General features: G+C 49.1%; 1 protein-coding gene across 3 annotated transcripts in view; it reads right to left on the minus strand.

The window, feature by feature from the left end:
- The window catches only part of CYTH3 (cytohesin 3), a 68,473-nt gene extending 55,715 nt beyond the window's left edge, over positions 1 to 12,758 (minus strand). The window contains exon 1 of one of the 3 annotated variants that reach the window (XM_061402195.1): positions 12,273 to 12,758. In XM_061402195.1, the coding sequence (XP_061258179.1) occupies positions 12,273 to 12,324 (52 nt within the window). In that variant the 5' untranslated portion in view covers positions 12,325 to 12,758. Of the gene's footprint in view, positions 1 to 50; positions 255 to 12,272 lie in introns of those variants that run through there. The other 2 variants (XM_061402194.1, XM_061402193.1) reach the window with 2 other exon arrangements.
- Positions 12,759 to 14,168: the final 1,410 nt, after the last annotated feature.

The raw sequence follows: 14,168 nt of genomic DNA on the forward strand, positions 1-14,168 counted from the left end.
AGACACTCTGTGATTCCGGGGGACACGCAATGTTTCAGAAGAACACTCACCCGACATTAATATTCCTGTTGCGCAGGCGATGAAAGGCATCGTTTTATTCTCAAGACGGTTCTCGCCCTCTGAGTGCATCACACACTGCATCAAAGTCTGTGGCCACTTGTCCTCCCACACTCGGGAAATATGGCCTCATCGTGTGAACAGGCCAAACACTGAAAAGTCACTGAAATCCTCCCGTTTTCCCATACTCTAACACACACAGAAATGAACTCATCTGACTGTCTCAATTCAAAAAAATTTTAATCTAATTACTGCAACTTGGAAAAGGACATTCTTGATCGCTTTATTTCCTCTCCGAAGAGCTCAAAGGAAGTCCTGTCTTCTAACAGAATATTAAATGGCCGATGCCTGCCACTTCTGACTGCTGTATTTTTTAAAAAAAAATCCTTCTGTGTTAAAATAAATGTAGTCATAAGGATGTGCCAAATGAAACTGTTAATGGATTTACGAGCATGTGAAAATACATTTTGTTTTATTCAATGTAGGAGAAAGTGTTCATCTCAGAAAGAAAGTATAACCTAGCCCAGTTCTTAAAGGGATAAATATATACACCCAGCGAACACGCGTGGGAGAGAGATGAGGTTTCCTCCAGGCCCTCAGTGGCCAAGATGAGATCCTTACTCTTGATAATTAAGAGACTGAAACCCACCTGCTGCTCCAGCCAGCATCAGGCGACCTCGCGGCCCCTGGCTCCAGCTACCTCTCCATAGCCCCAAAACAAGACAGGTATGTCCCATGAGACAGGACACGTGGAGACGGGAGGGGAGAGGGCCCTCCTGGGTGGATGGGACCCAGCAACTCCACCGAGAGCCCAGCAGACCATCCTCAGCGTGAGGGCCTGGAACTTAACAGATTTGAGGGGTACCATGAATACAGGTCGGAGAAGGCAATGGCACCCCACTCCAGTCCTCTTGCTTGGAAAATCCCATGGATGGAGGAGCCTGTTAGGCTGCAATCCATGGGGTCGCTAAGAATGGGACATGACTGAGTGACTTCACTTTCACTTTTCGCTTTCATGCATTGGAGAAGGAAATGGCAGCCCACTCCAGTGTTCTTGCCTGGAGAATCCCAGGGATGGGGGAGCCTGGTGGGCTGCAGTCTATGGGGTCACACAGAGTCGGACACGACTGAAGTGACTTAGCATAGCATAGCATGAATACGGGTTGGCCACCACCAGGGCCCGACAAAGGCCACGGTAAGAGGAGGAACTGTTTCTTCCTTGAGTATTCCTCCAAAAAGGAAAACAGTCTCCCAAGAAGTCCCCCTGCAAACTGCCCATCACAGCTCATGATGAACTTGGCTTCTATATCCTTCCTTCAATCAATAAGGAAAACGGGATTACCTTTACTGGTTTAGACGGCTTAAGCAAATCAGAGTTGTTAAGCAAGCAAGAAAGGGAGGATTTATTTGGGATGTGGAGCAAAATGGGCCGCTACAGACTCCAACTCAGCCCTACAGACGGCCAGCCTACACGCGGTAGGCAGCAGAGAAATAACCCAGGTGACCTGTCTTTCCCCTGCTGCCCCAAAATGTCTAGGTCCTGTTTTCTGGTTTAAAATCAAGGGTTGTCATTTAAAAGTTACATGTTACAGAAAGCAAAAATTTTTTAAATACCTTCAAAAGTCTATGCAGCCACCCTAGCACTGAATCAATAGAGAAATAGCTAAGTAGTGACTGCTTTAATGAAGCCTCATATTATCAAATTGTGGTTTTAAAGAACTTCCAGAATGTAAAATAAATGCAACCCAGATGTTCTCTAAAAAAAAAAAAAAAAATGAAAACAAGATTGTTTTTACTTCATAGCAACCAAATAGGTCAACCCATTTCCTCCTCCATAGAATTCTCAGAGGACCACAAACCCCACTTGAAGAGCATGTGTTTCATATGCATCTGTCCAGAGAAAAAGGAAACTCTGCCGTCCAAGATAAACGGAGGATATTATATGTTCCCATGAAAGTGAATTTGAAAACTGCAGTAGGACTGTGTCTACATGTTGCCAAACATCTGGATGAAAACCGGAAAAGAAAAATCGCTACTAGCCAGATATTGGGAAATACTTTCCAATTATCATTAAAATGCCCAGTTTTATAGCAAACTGCCATTTTTTTACAGCAAACTGCCATTTTTATTAATTACAGGAATAAGTTGCTCAAAAGAAGAGAACGATAATTTTTAAAAATGGCCCTGCTACAAGTTTAAGACAGGAACTTATTTCTCCCTATTTGAACAGTGATCCTGGTGACATTAAGTCAGCGAAAAGAGCAAATTTGCTCTAGCAAAATCACAAATATTCTTAGCCAACTGAATTGACTCAGGTGAGTCTTTTCTAATATTTACAGAAAACTGAAAGACATTTACCCAAAACAAACACTTGCTGAACTGTCTCCAGTCACATTACAAAGCATGACAGGATCTCATGTCGGTTCTATCATGTTGACCGGGAGACTGACATTAACTGTGAAAAGTTGACAAGCTTGATTCACTTCAAAATTAGGATGGAGGGACTTCCCTGGCAATCCAGTGGTTAAGACTCCACGCTTCCAGCTCAAGGGGTGTGAGTTCAATCCCTGGTCAGGGAACTAGGATCCCACTGGCCACATGGCCAAGAAAAAAAAATCAGGCTGGAGAATCATGTACTTTTCTACTCTCATTTAAATGATTTACTGTTTCCCCACAAGTTTGAAATATTTAATATGCTTCATGCAGCTTTTGGGATACTATAGTAAAATCTATTTTTTCATTTCATTTCACTTCAGAAGTTTTAACAATCCTCTATTACAAACTGATAAACCTGCTTCCTGAAGGATGTGCCAATAACTTTAAGAAAACAATTTATCTCTCCCAAAGTTATTTATAATAAGAGTGGGAGTGTGCAAACAGCGTTACTACTCTAACTCGCCTGATGGATTACTGCTGGTCCTCCATCAGCAGGATTTACTTGAGAAATGCTTACCTTTCTCATCCTAAACTCCTCTCCCCTCGCTTTCCCTTTGTTCTCATCACACAGCAAACTTCTAGGAAGGGCCATGGCCCAGGCTACGCCTCCACGAGGTAAAATCTCTCCCATTCACTCTCAGCCCTCTCCAGTCTAAAGTTATCAAACCCTGTAGACACGTGCCCACTCTCATTTCAGTCCACCTCTCATTCAGACCTGGGCTTCCCTGATGGCTCAGACGGTAAAGCGTCTGCCTGCAATGCGGGAGAACGGTGCTTGATCCCTGGGTCGGGAAGATCCCCTGGAGAAGGAGACGGCAACCGACTCCAGTACTCTTGCCTGGAAAACTCCATGGACGGAGAAGCCTGGTAGACGACAGCCCATGGGGTCGCAGAGTCGGACACGACTGGGAGACTTCACTGCACTTCATCCAGCACAGCTGGCCACTCACTGCCTCTGCTTCAAGCGCTCCTCCTGCAATTCCATACAGCCTTCAGGATGTTCTTGACTTTGCTGGCTACTCCTTCTTGGTCTCCTTTATTGGGCTGTCTGCAGTCCTGGGATTTTCCTCCTCTCTCAACTCTTTCTCCTGAGGGATGTCACTCATCCATTCCCATGAATTAAAATCTTCCTAGCAGACTACACAGCTAAGCATCTTCCTACCATCTCTACCAGGACATCTCACAAACAGGTCTGATTTTAAACACCAAAACTGAACTCCTGAGACTGTTTCCAGTCAAACCTGACCAGCTTGTTGCAGACAACCCTTCTGCCAAAAAACAACTAAAAAAGCTGAGCACGTTGTAAGAACTGACTGTGTGAAAGTATCAGAGGACCTAGGAGGCCAGGATCCTAGAGAGAAGGTGCAGTTTCCTCCTCGAGACACTTGCCAATTCAGGCAGAGTGAAAGGCCAAGAAGCTAGGCAAAGACAAGCAGTTGAGTATCTGACGTCAGCAGAATCTCCAGCAGTCTGATGGGACTGGGAGACCAAATTAGAACTCAGGGGCTGCCAAGCAGAAGAGGCGCTGGTAAACACCCCAAGCTTGCAGCTGGAACCACTGAAGAGCCATACCCTAGGAGAGGGGTAACCACAGGGGGACCGACCCTCACGGTTTTAAAGTGGTATTTCCCTATCCTAACTGCCTGCCAGAAGCCTCTCTAGAGGAAGACAGTCCCAAACTACCCCTACCATTTTTCATACCCATCATCCAGAATTTAATTAAAGCTTAACAGGCAATCTAGAAAACCAAGGGTGAAACAGACAACAGAATATACTCACAGGATGCCCAGACGTTTATCAGACCCGATAACTGATTAATACAGGAAGTCACAGACAAGATCAAAGTTTTTCATGGAAAACTGGTATCTAAAAAACAAAATCAACAACACTGAAAAGGGCAATGACTGAAATTAAGAATTTAACACAGAGTAGACAGAGATGAAGAGAGGATTAATGCACTGGAATGTAGGTCAGGAGAAAATTATGCAGAGTGAAGCATGGCAAGATCGAAAGGACGAAGGACAGAAAAAACGTCGAAGAGATATAAGGACATGATGAAGAGGTAATCAGTGTCCCAGAGGAGAAGAGACAGGACATGCAGCCAAAATAATAAACGTGGAGATAGACGCTAAGACTTCTCCAAATCTAATTTAAGAGTAAGTCGTGTCACTACCCTACCAAAAAGAACCACCACCACGGATTCCCATAAGGACCAATTCCAAGAAAACCCCCTCTGGACCCTGCACGAAAACCTGATACAATGAAGAACCAGAGGCAGAGAGAAAAGTCCGAAAAAGCAGCGCAAGGCGGTGGGAGAGATACAGCACCCTCAACAAAACAAGCCTGATACAGCCGGCTGTCCAACAGAAGCGATGGAAGGCAGAGAGCAGTGACTCCACATGTCGAAGCATGGCAAGGAATAGCCAGCCAACTCACAACGGTATACCCAGAGAAACTGTCCTTCAAAAGTGAGAGCAAAATAATGACACCTTGGACCAAAAAAAAAAAAAAAAAAACAAGTGGACCCTCCAAACAGTTTTCTCTCAAGACTTGCCCTTCTCATGAAGCTGCAGCACCACCTTCGGTCATAGGAGCCAGAAACCGAGGAGTCACCTCTGGCTTTTGCAGTTCCTTCTCCTTTAACCTCCAAGCTGTCAGTTCGTTTTTCTGATTCTCCAAAATACATCTAGCAAAGCCATGCAGATTAAAACAACACATCCTTTCTTACCAGGAGACGGCAAGACATTTTAAAAGTCCCACACAGGGCAAGAGCTGATTAGAATACTGATAATACACCCAGTGGGAAAGGAACCTGCCAATATCTGGGGAAACGGAAAGCATACCTCAACCCACAACAGCGATACTTGCGAAAAGCTTTCACACGCTCGTAAATGGAGGTGAGCACCCGCTCAGTGCTGTTTGTAACGATCCAAATTCAAGGTGACAGTCCAAGTGCAGGAGAAGAGAAATAACACGTAAACAGGGTCTCTGTGACAGCGTGGAGAGCCTCTACCTGGAGCTGCAGAACACCACACGCAGCGCAGTGCCATTTTTAATAGTTTTTAAACCAAAAATAGATCCATGCATCGCTTGTGGGCACACACACACACACATGTTCAAGCATGAGAACCGTTCCAGGGGGGCCCACATCACATTCATCATGGTTGCCTCGAGGAAGTACAGAAGGCAGGCAGGGAACCAGAACTGCTCAACAACAGCGAGTTCCACTTGCTCAGTTTATGAACAAGTATTTACCGGTGGCCTGTTACACACAGTGGCCCAGGTCTTGGAGACACAGTGGCGGGTAAAAGCAGACCACAGTCCTGCATTCACAGAACTCACATTCTGAGAAAGAAGACACCAGCCATGACCGGGACGGGAGCAGGTGAGGAGTGATAAACGCCAAGCAGAAAAAAGAAGGCTGGGAAAGGGGACAGCGAGGTGCTGCTTACGACAGGCCGGTGGAGGAAGACCTCTGCGGAAAGGAGACACGGGAACAGAAGCCGGAAGGAAGGAAGCCAGGGCGTGCCCAGCCATCCAAGGGGAGACCGCCGCGGGAAGAGCAGGGGCCGGGGGCGCTCGGTAGGTTCACGGGAACAGCAAGGAGACCGGCGAGGGGCACAGGTGAGGGGACCCGTCAACGGAGGAGAGAGGGCAAGGACAGGCCGAGATAAGAGTAGTCTATGTTTTTAAAGGGTTATCAGCAATTCCCAGGTGACTCAGTGGTAAAGAATCGCCTGCCGGGCAGAGTTGCAGGTTCAATCCCTGGGTGGGAAAGATCCCCTGGAGAAGGGAGAGGCCAATCCACTCCATTATTCCTGCCTGGGAAATCCCACAGACAGAGGAGCCTGGCGGGCTACAGTCTATGGCACCAGAGAGAGGCAGACACGACAACCACCACCAGGGCTACCAAGGAGAGTTCGTGAGAGCCCGAGTGTGGTGCACACAGCAGCAAATGCCTCCTGTCGGGCCTCTTGGAGGCAAAGCGTGCAGACCCCCGCAGAGGGCTCGGGCACCCCAGACCGCAGGTCCTGGATGCAGGCAGCAAAGGGCTCTGGGATAACCGAGGACAGCGCGGACGTGGAGAGGAGCGACACGACCTCTGGCTGCCGGACGCCAAGGACAGCATCAGGGAGAATGGAGCCCTAAGGGAGGGCTAAAGCAGCAGAAGGGGACCCCGCCTGAGCAATGGAGGCACGACGCTGCCGGGCACAGAGGTGAGACATGCGTCTGAAATGCCGTCCTTGTTTTTTGTAAAGACCTGAAATCAGGCGACAGAACACGAAACAGCTACTATATGGACCCTGGGTAATGGGAACATGAGAGTTTCACTGCTTTCTGTGCTTTGCCTTCACTTCTGCCGCTCGAGCGGCCTCACCCTGGGGCCAGGCCCTGGTCCTCGCCACCCCTCCTCCCCTCCGGCACAGGGCAGGGTGTCCAGAGGTTAAGGGCAAGGCCTCTGGAGCCAGCATGCCAGGGTTCGAGGCCCGGCTCCACCACTTGCTAGCAGTGGAGCCTGAACCAGGTTACCTGGCTTCCCTGTGCCTCCACGGCTTCCCTTTTCATCCATAAACGGTGCTGACGGTAAGTCCCTACCGGGTTTATTGTGTAAAGTAAATAGGTTAAGATCCGTAAGGCAGGCGGGACAGAACCGGACACAGAGGCCATTCTGTAAACATTAGCTACAATTATTTAAACATAAATCAAATGTCATTCCCCAGATTGAAACCCTTCGTCGGCTTCATGCACCTCGAATAAAATCTGAATTCCTTACCTACTCAAACTGCCGGACACGTCCCAGCTCCCTCTCTGCTCACACCACACGGGGCAGCTTTGGGCCCTCTACTAGCCAGGCCCTGGACCCCTTCAGGCCACCCCTGAAAGAGTTTTCTCCCCAGAGGCCGCCTGCCCCCACCCCACCCACCCCACTGACCTGCTCCCGCCCCCACCCCGCTCACCCCCAACCTCTCTTCACACATCAGCATAATCTGCAAGGACTTGATACATCTGTTTACATTTTTCATCAGTCTCCCATCTAAACAAAAGTCCGAGGAATGCAGGAAATTCAGCTGCTTTATTCATCATATACACCCTTTCGCACAGGACCGGGCATTTGGCAGGGACAATATCGATGTCTGCTGAATAACTTGTTCTAGAAAAGAGTACTCTGAAAGCACCCATCGAGCCACTTTTGAAGCACTCAAAAGAAAGCGGTTTATTTCTTATGCATAGGCTGAAAAACAAGTAATGTATTCCACAACTTTCTACATGCTATCCTGACATTTTAATATAGCAAAACTCTACAAAATATTGAAGTGTTATGTGGTACACCGGAAACTAATGTAGCATTTTAAGTCAACTATGTTTCAACTTCAACAAAGGGTGTTTCCTTACCAGTGTACTATTTTTCTGTGAAACTGGTTTCCAGTTTGGGAAACAATGGAGATGGACAAGCCTTTTTTTGAACACCAAAAACTAAACAGGCATAGAGAGAGGTTTCGGTTTCCCTGCCTCCATCAGCCTCCCCTCCAGGTAACCACTGCTATGAGTTCCTTGTTGAGCCTTCCTGAGAATTTTCATGCAAGCACTTCCTTTTTGCCCCCTTTTTGAAAACGGAAATGGTAACAAACAATGCACATTTGCTTACAATTTGCTTTTATAACTTAGTAAAACATTTGGAAGTCTTTGCCCCTCAATTCCTAAGGAGCCGCCTCATTCCTTTCTACAACCTCACATCTTCACTTGCCATCTGGGTATATAACCTGCAGCACACACTCAGGTGATTCCCTATCTTTTACTATTACAAACCACACAGTGAATAATCTTGCATCTCACACGGGTAAAAATACATGTGAAATCCCTGAACTAGCACTGCTGCCTTGCTCAAAGGATATGTGTGTGTGCATGCTCAGTGGCTCAGTCGTGTCTGATTCTCTGCGACCCCATGGGCTGTAGCCCTCCAGGCTCCTCTGTCCATGGGATTCTCCAGGCAATACTGGAGTGGGTTGCCCTTTCCTCCTCCAGGGGGTTTTCCCGACCCGGGGATTGAACCCGCACCTCCTGTACTGGCGGGCAGGTTCTTCACCACAGTGCCAAGCTGCTGTATCTCTTTTGGGCTCACCCAGAGAAAACCTCTGAGGACCTGAAGGAGAGGGAATTTAAAACAGGGGGGTGGTTACACATGTGACAGAAAAGCCAAGGATCATACAAGAAATAGTGAGACGATGCAGAGATAGCAAGAGAAACAAGCGGCCACCATCTCTACACTGGAGGGTCAGAGGAAGGATGGCTTTCCAAAGCTCAGGGGTGGGTCAACAGGCAGGAGCTGGAGCCAAAAGCAGATCAGCCGCTAGACACACACACGGCTGGAGGCAGAAGGAGCGGGCGGATGATAACCTGGCGCCTCCCTGAGCGCCTGCCATCCGGTCACCCAACGGCGCCTCCCATCGGCCAAACTGCGCCCGAGGTGAGCCCCGCGGCGGGCGCAGGGCAAGCGAGGGATCCACACCCACCAAACCGTGGCCGGCGCTGCCCCCTTAAGAGCGGTAACTGATGGATACTCTGGCCCACAGATGGTTTCAGGTGTGGGGGTTATCGCTCGTCTGACAGGCGGAATCCAGGATCTCAACCTGGTCTTAATTTATATGAGTTTTATTGAAGGAGGTGGAGCAGCTGTTCACCTAAAGCGCAGATTTCACTCGCATGTACACGGGCTTCGGTGCAGGGTGGGCGTGGAGGGCTGGAAGAGGGAGGGGCAAGCCCAGGAAAGTTATTCACTTCATCTGCCACAGATGGTCCACGCAGTAAGTTCAATCAGACGGGTTCCCAAACTGAGCCTTAGGACGGTGGCAACCAGCCAGACGAGCCAGGCACCTTCCAAATACAGACGCGTCTCAAGAACTGGTTGAGAACTGAAAGGCAACAGGGCCCCTGAAGGAATCAAAAATACCTTAACTGCACTCAACGCTCGGTTATAAACTACAATGTACTCTAGTCTCCCAGTACCCACTATGTGTTCCTCCTGAGAAAGGCCTTCCAGCCATTCCTACCACATCCTCTCCTTATCCTACATTTAAAGAACAAATAATGCCCTGGAGGAAAACTTCAATGATCCAAGCAGCAAGCAGGAGTCTCCTGTGAAGTCTCCTAACCCGACCAAGATATTAGCAAAGAAGATATTCTAAATCCTTTTGCCCCTGGCATGACTACTGTTTGAATAGATTATTTACCCTCTCTTGTAAACAAGCTGAAACTGACTTCCCCATATACAGTTCAAAGTTCTGTACTACACTCTTAAAAATATGCCAAAAAAAACCTTACGTTTGCAAATGACTGGCACGCCAAATTATTCTCTTCCAAAGAGCTGAACTTCAGTTTTAAAAACAAGAATTTTAATGTGAAGCAATTATTTTTTAGAAATCTATATGGTGATAAAAACTAGCGAACTGTAAAGAGGTATGTTAACTTCAAAACCCCCATCAATACAATTAAATATAAGCATACCAAATTTATATAATAATCACTGTATAATGACTCTTCTTTCAAAACTCTTAAGATTTCCACTTACTCAAAAACATATTCATTCTAAGACTGCCAAACATATTTTACAAGTGCCTTTCATAAAGCAAGGAAGAAAGATTTTATAAACTGTATCAATACCCGTTAATGCCACAGGGACATTTAGCAGATAATAAGTATCTGTTCACTGTTGACTGTTCCAGTGAAGTGAATTAAAAAACACATACATTAAAAACAATCATAGCCCTTTTCCCACTGCAGGGTAAATTTTTAATAAGTTTTTTCCCCAAATTTGAAAGTAATATATACCATTCCATAAACTTGGAGAACAAAAACTGGAAAAATAAAACATCTGTATATCAGTTTTTACATTGTTTAGACCATAATACATAAGACTGCTTATTTTTTATGCTGGTGAAATATTTCATCCAAAAATGTCCCATAATTTACTTCACCAATCTATTAGGCACCGCAATTTCCAATTCTGTATTATGAATAGTGTTAATGCAAGCCTCCTGTGTGAGATATTTTTCTGACATCTCAAGACTGTATCCCCAGAAAGAGCTATGTTAATAGCCCAAAGTTTTGAGACTTTTGAGATGTAATACTATCCTTTGCTCTAGTCCTCAAGATCTATACTGGCTTCCGTTTTTACAAACACGTATACCTGCTCTGACCTTCAAGTTTTCATTTCTTAATTCACAGAATCCGAAACACCTTCGAATGAAATTGCCAAGCCAGCATGCTTCCTGGACGCGAATGTTAAACATTTAAGTATTATAGTGGTTCAGTCTTCATTTTCTAAGGAGGAGCTGCTTGTCTGCCTGTACCGTTACCCCAGCTGTGACAGGCAGGAAGCAGGGCGTCCAGGGAGAATCCATCTCTTGGACGCTTCAGACGGCAGTCTGGCTGGAGGAGGGTGTGCACCTGGGCTCCTTCTTCCCACAGAACTTTCCATCATAAACAACACAGCCACTCGGGGCCACAGTGCTACCCCTAGCTTCAACCAGGAGAAGTGAACTCCGCAAATGCCAGGGCTCGGGCCAACTTCCCACCCTCCCAGCCCCGCCGGCTTACTACGAGGCAAACATCTCCCCCTGGAGCATCACTTAAATTCTAGAAAGCACCTTGATTAACTACTTCATCCCGAAGCGTTCAATGCTGCTGATTCTTACAGGCAGCTGCTCCGGCAGCCTGTAATTAAGATTTTTTTTTTCTTTTCCCCAAACGCTCCCTTATTACAAGAGATTCTGATGATTCCGTCTGTCAGCATTTAGGAGATCTTTAGCAAAAACACACACAGAGAGATCCTTCACTTCCAGTGTTCCTGTAAAAAACAGTGGTATTAACCCTTTGTGTCCCAAGCCAACGACTCACTCCATCCATAGACATTATGCAGACGCCTTATTCGGTTTGAAAGGCGTAATTCGCAGCATGACACGACAGGAATCTGTATTCCACTAAACAATTTACAGTCAAAGCGAATCTTCCAGCAAGAGGTGACTGAGCGTCGGACGGGCAGCCTGGTTCTCTCTGGTCCCACCTGCGGGCGGGCAGCAGTTCCCGACTCCGACCCTCGTCTCCTCTGACTTTTTACTTATTGTTTTCCGCTGACTCCGTCACGTTCCCTTACTTTCTAACACGCGTGTGCCCTCGCTGCCCCCTCCTCACTTAAACGACCCCCGTGACCACTTGGACCTAAAGCCAAGAAAACTGTCACGATGCTCAACCTTCTCTCCGCGGCCGCCCTTCCTGGACCCGGGGTATCCCCAATTCCAAACTTTGCCCTCCAGGTTTCCCGGGGTCCCCCCTGGCAATCCGCACCACCTGGGGAAGACGCCAGGAGGGTGGTCACCGGCGGTTGGGCTCCGAGGGCGTGGACGCCCTTGGCGACAGGAGGCGGGGAAGGTCGCCCCCAAGGTCCCCCGCCCCGGGGAAAGCGACCGCCGAGTCCCGGCCCGAGCTTTCTGGCGACCCCGGCCGTTCCGGACGCTCGCCCGGCCCGCGCGTCGACCCCGCCGGCCCCCGCCTCGGGGTCCCCAGCACCCCCGCCTCGGGCTCCGGGGCCCGGCGCGCCGCGGGCCTCGGAGGTCGCCAGCCGGCAGCGCTGTTACCCAGATGCGGTCTCCTCGGGCGGACCCGGACCCCCAGCCCCCCGAGCCGGGAGCGGCCGTCCCCGCTCCCCGGCGGTCCGGCGCGTCCGCGACCCACCACCACCCCCCCACCCCCCGCCGCCCCAGGCCGCCGGGCGGGCCGGCCACACCTCCGACACTCACCGCCGCCGCCCTCGCCGCCGCCGCCGTCTTCGTCCATCTTGAGGCGGCTGCCGCAGCCGGCGAGCCCGGAGCCGGCGGGCGAGGGGCCGCGGGTGCGGAGCGCGCGGGCGGCCAGGCGGCTCCAGCAGCGCGCGGGCCGGGTCGCGGCCCGGGCCTCCTCCCGCGGGGCGGGGCGCTCATCGCGCCGCGCCGCCGTCACGTGGCGCGCAGGCCCCGCCCCGGGCGCGGTGGGCGGGGCCCCGCCGGCCCCCCTCGGGAGCGCGCGCGGCCCCGCCCGGAGACCCCCGCGCGTCTGAGACTGGGCCCTCGCGGGCAGGGGCCGGGGAGTGAGGCGTCGCGCCTCGCTCAGCCCCCGCTTTCCAGCAGCCTGTGGACCGACGTGGGGTCCGGAGCACAAAACCCGGCGACGAGGGGCTTGGGGGGGTGGTCCGGGGGGGTCCTCCTCGCACGTGTGCTCAGCGAAAAAGCTCAAGAAACATATTTAAAAGTCAAGCCTTCCTCCTTGGTCCGGAGGCATTTCAGAGTCATTCCAGCCAGAGTCATTCCAGCTTTTCAACCCTTTCTGGGGTGTCATGGAGGCTCTCCTTTCCTGGCGATGAGTGCGCTTTGACATTAATAAAGTGTAAAGCTTGTGGATGAACGTTATCTTAAGGCTGGAACCGAATCCCCAGCCGGCACACCTGGGGCCCACCCTCAGAGGGGTCGGCCAGACGCAGACGCTCCTGCCCTTTCGCGCCAGCCGCCCTGGGCAAGCTACCAGCTGCCCTGGATTTACGATTCAGAGGGAGCTCTGAATTCAATTTCCCGTGGGCACAGCCAGGGTCCTCGGCACAGGCCTTCTGGGCAGCAGGCCTCCGCTGGCCCCTGCTCCGGACCTCCTTTCCCATTTCATATCTTGTTTCCAGTAAGTTCTCTGCTTCCCCCACACCACCACCACCATTGAATGTGACCCCTCCCAAGCTTTTCTGTTCAATTTGCTTGGACTAAATTGCATTAAAGAAAAGGAAACATTGTAATGGAGGAGATAATTCATCTCTAATACAGTTTACCAGCAACTGTTTTATATCTACAGATGGCCCATTGATTTGAAGGAACTTTCTGCTGTCATTTATCAAAACGGGCCATTTTCACTTTCTTTGTTCGAGGTTGTTGGATGATTCCAAAGAATTCAATCTCCTAATAATGTCAAGAGTTATACAACCAGCATTTGGGTGCTGCTCAAGGCTCCCCACATACTTCTGGGTGCAGATAAGATGTGTGGCTGCTTACGTGACAAGGGCACAGCAGAAAAGGGGTCTGGGTATCAGGTCTCAGCCCTCAGACTTGGCTTCCTGATCTTGTTCCTGTAGCCTTGGTTATCTTGGAGATAACAGCGTAGTTACTGAGAAAGAATGACAGTATACTTTGAACTTGATAATGTGACATGTGCAGCTTTGAACTCAATGATATTATCAATTTTAAATACTTTTCAATGTCAGTTCCGAATTCTTTAGGTTTCTTAGAGTGTGATCTGTAGATGCTTCTCCCAAGTTTGACTCTGAAAATTGCTTCTCCAATCACCACCTAAGCTCATTTCCATCAGAATCAACCATAGCCCCGTTATTTTTAAGCAGAGAGTTAGATCAATATTATCCCCACAGCTTAGCCAGGGCCTCCATTTCCACAAAGCCTGCAAAAAGTGTTGGGAGAATAAAGGCTTAAGGTGTACACCTTTATTTCTGCACTTGAATGGTGTAATTGGAAGACTTAAAAACCTGCAGTGTGCAAAGGAATGAATATCTAATTGAAAAATTAGAATTTTTTTTTTTTAAAAAAGGAGCTGCCTTCCAGTGTCTCTTAATCCCACCAAGATGTGCTGTGCTATACTCAGTCACTAAGTTG

The sequence above is a fragment of the Bos javanicus genome, chromosome 25 (genome assembly GCF_032452875.1).
Source record: "Bos javanicus breed banteng chromosome 25, ARS-OSU_banteng_1.0, whole genome shotgun sequence".
Taxonomy (NCBI): domain Eukaryota; kingdom Metazoa; phylum Chordata; class Mammalia; order Artiodactyla; family Bovidae; genus Bos; species Bos javanicus.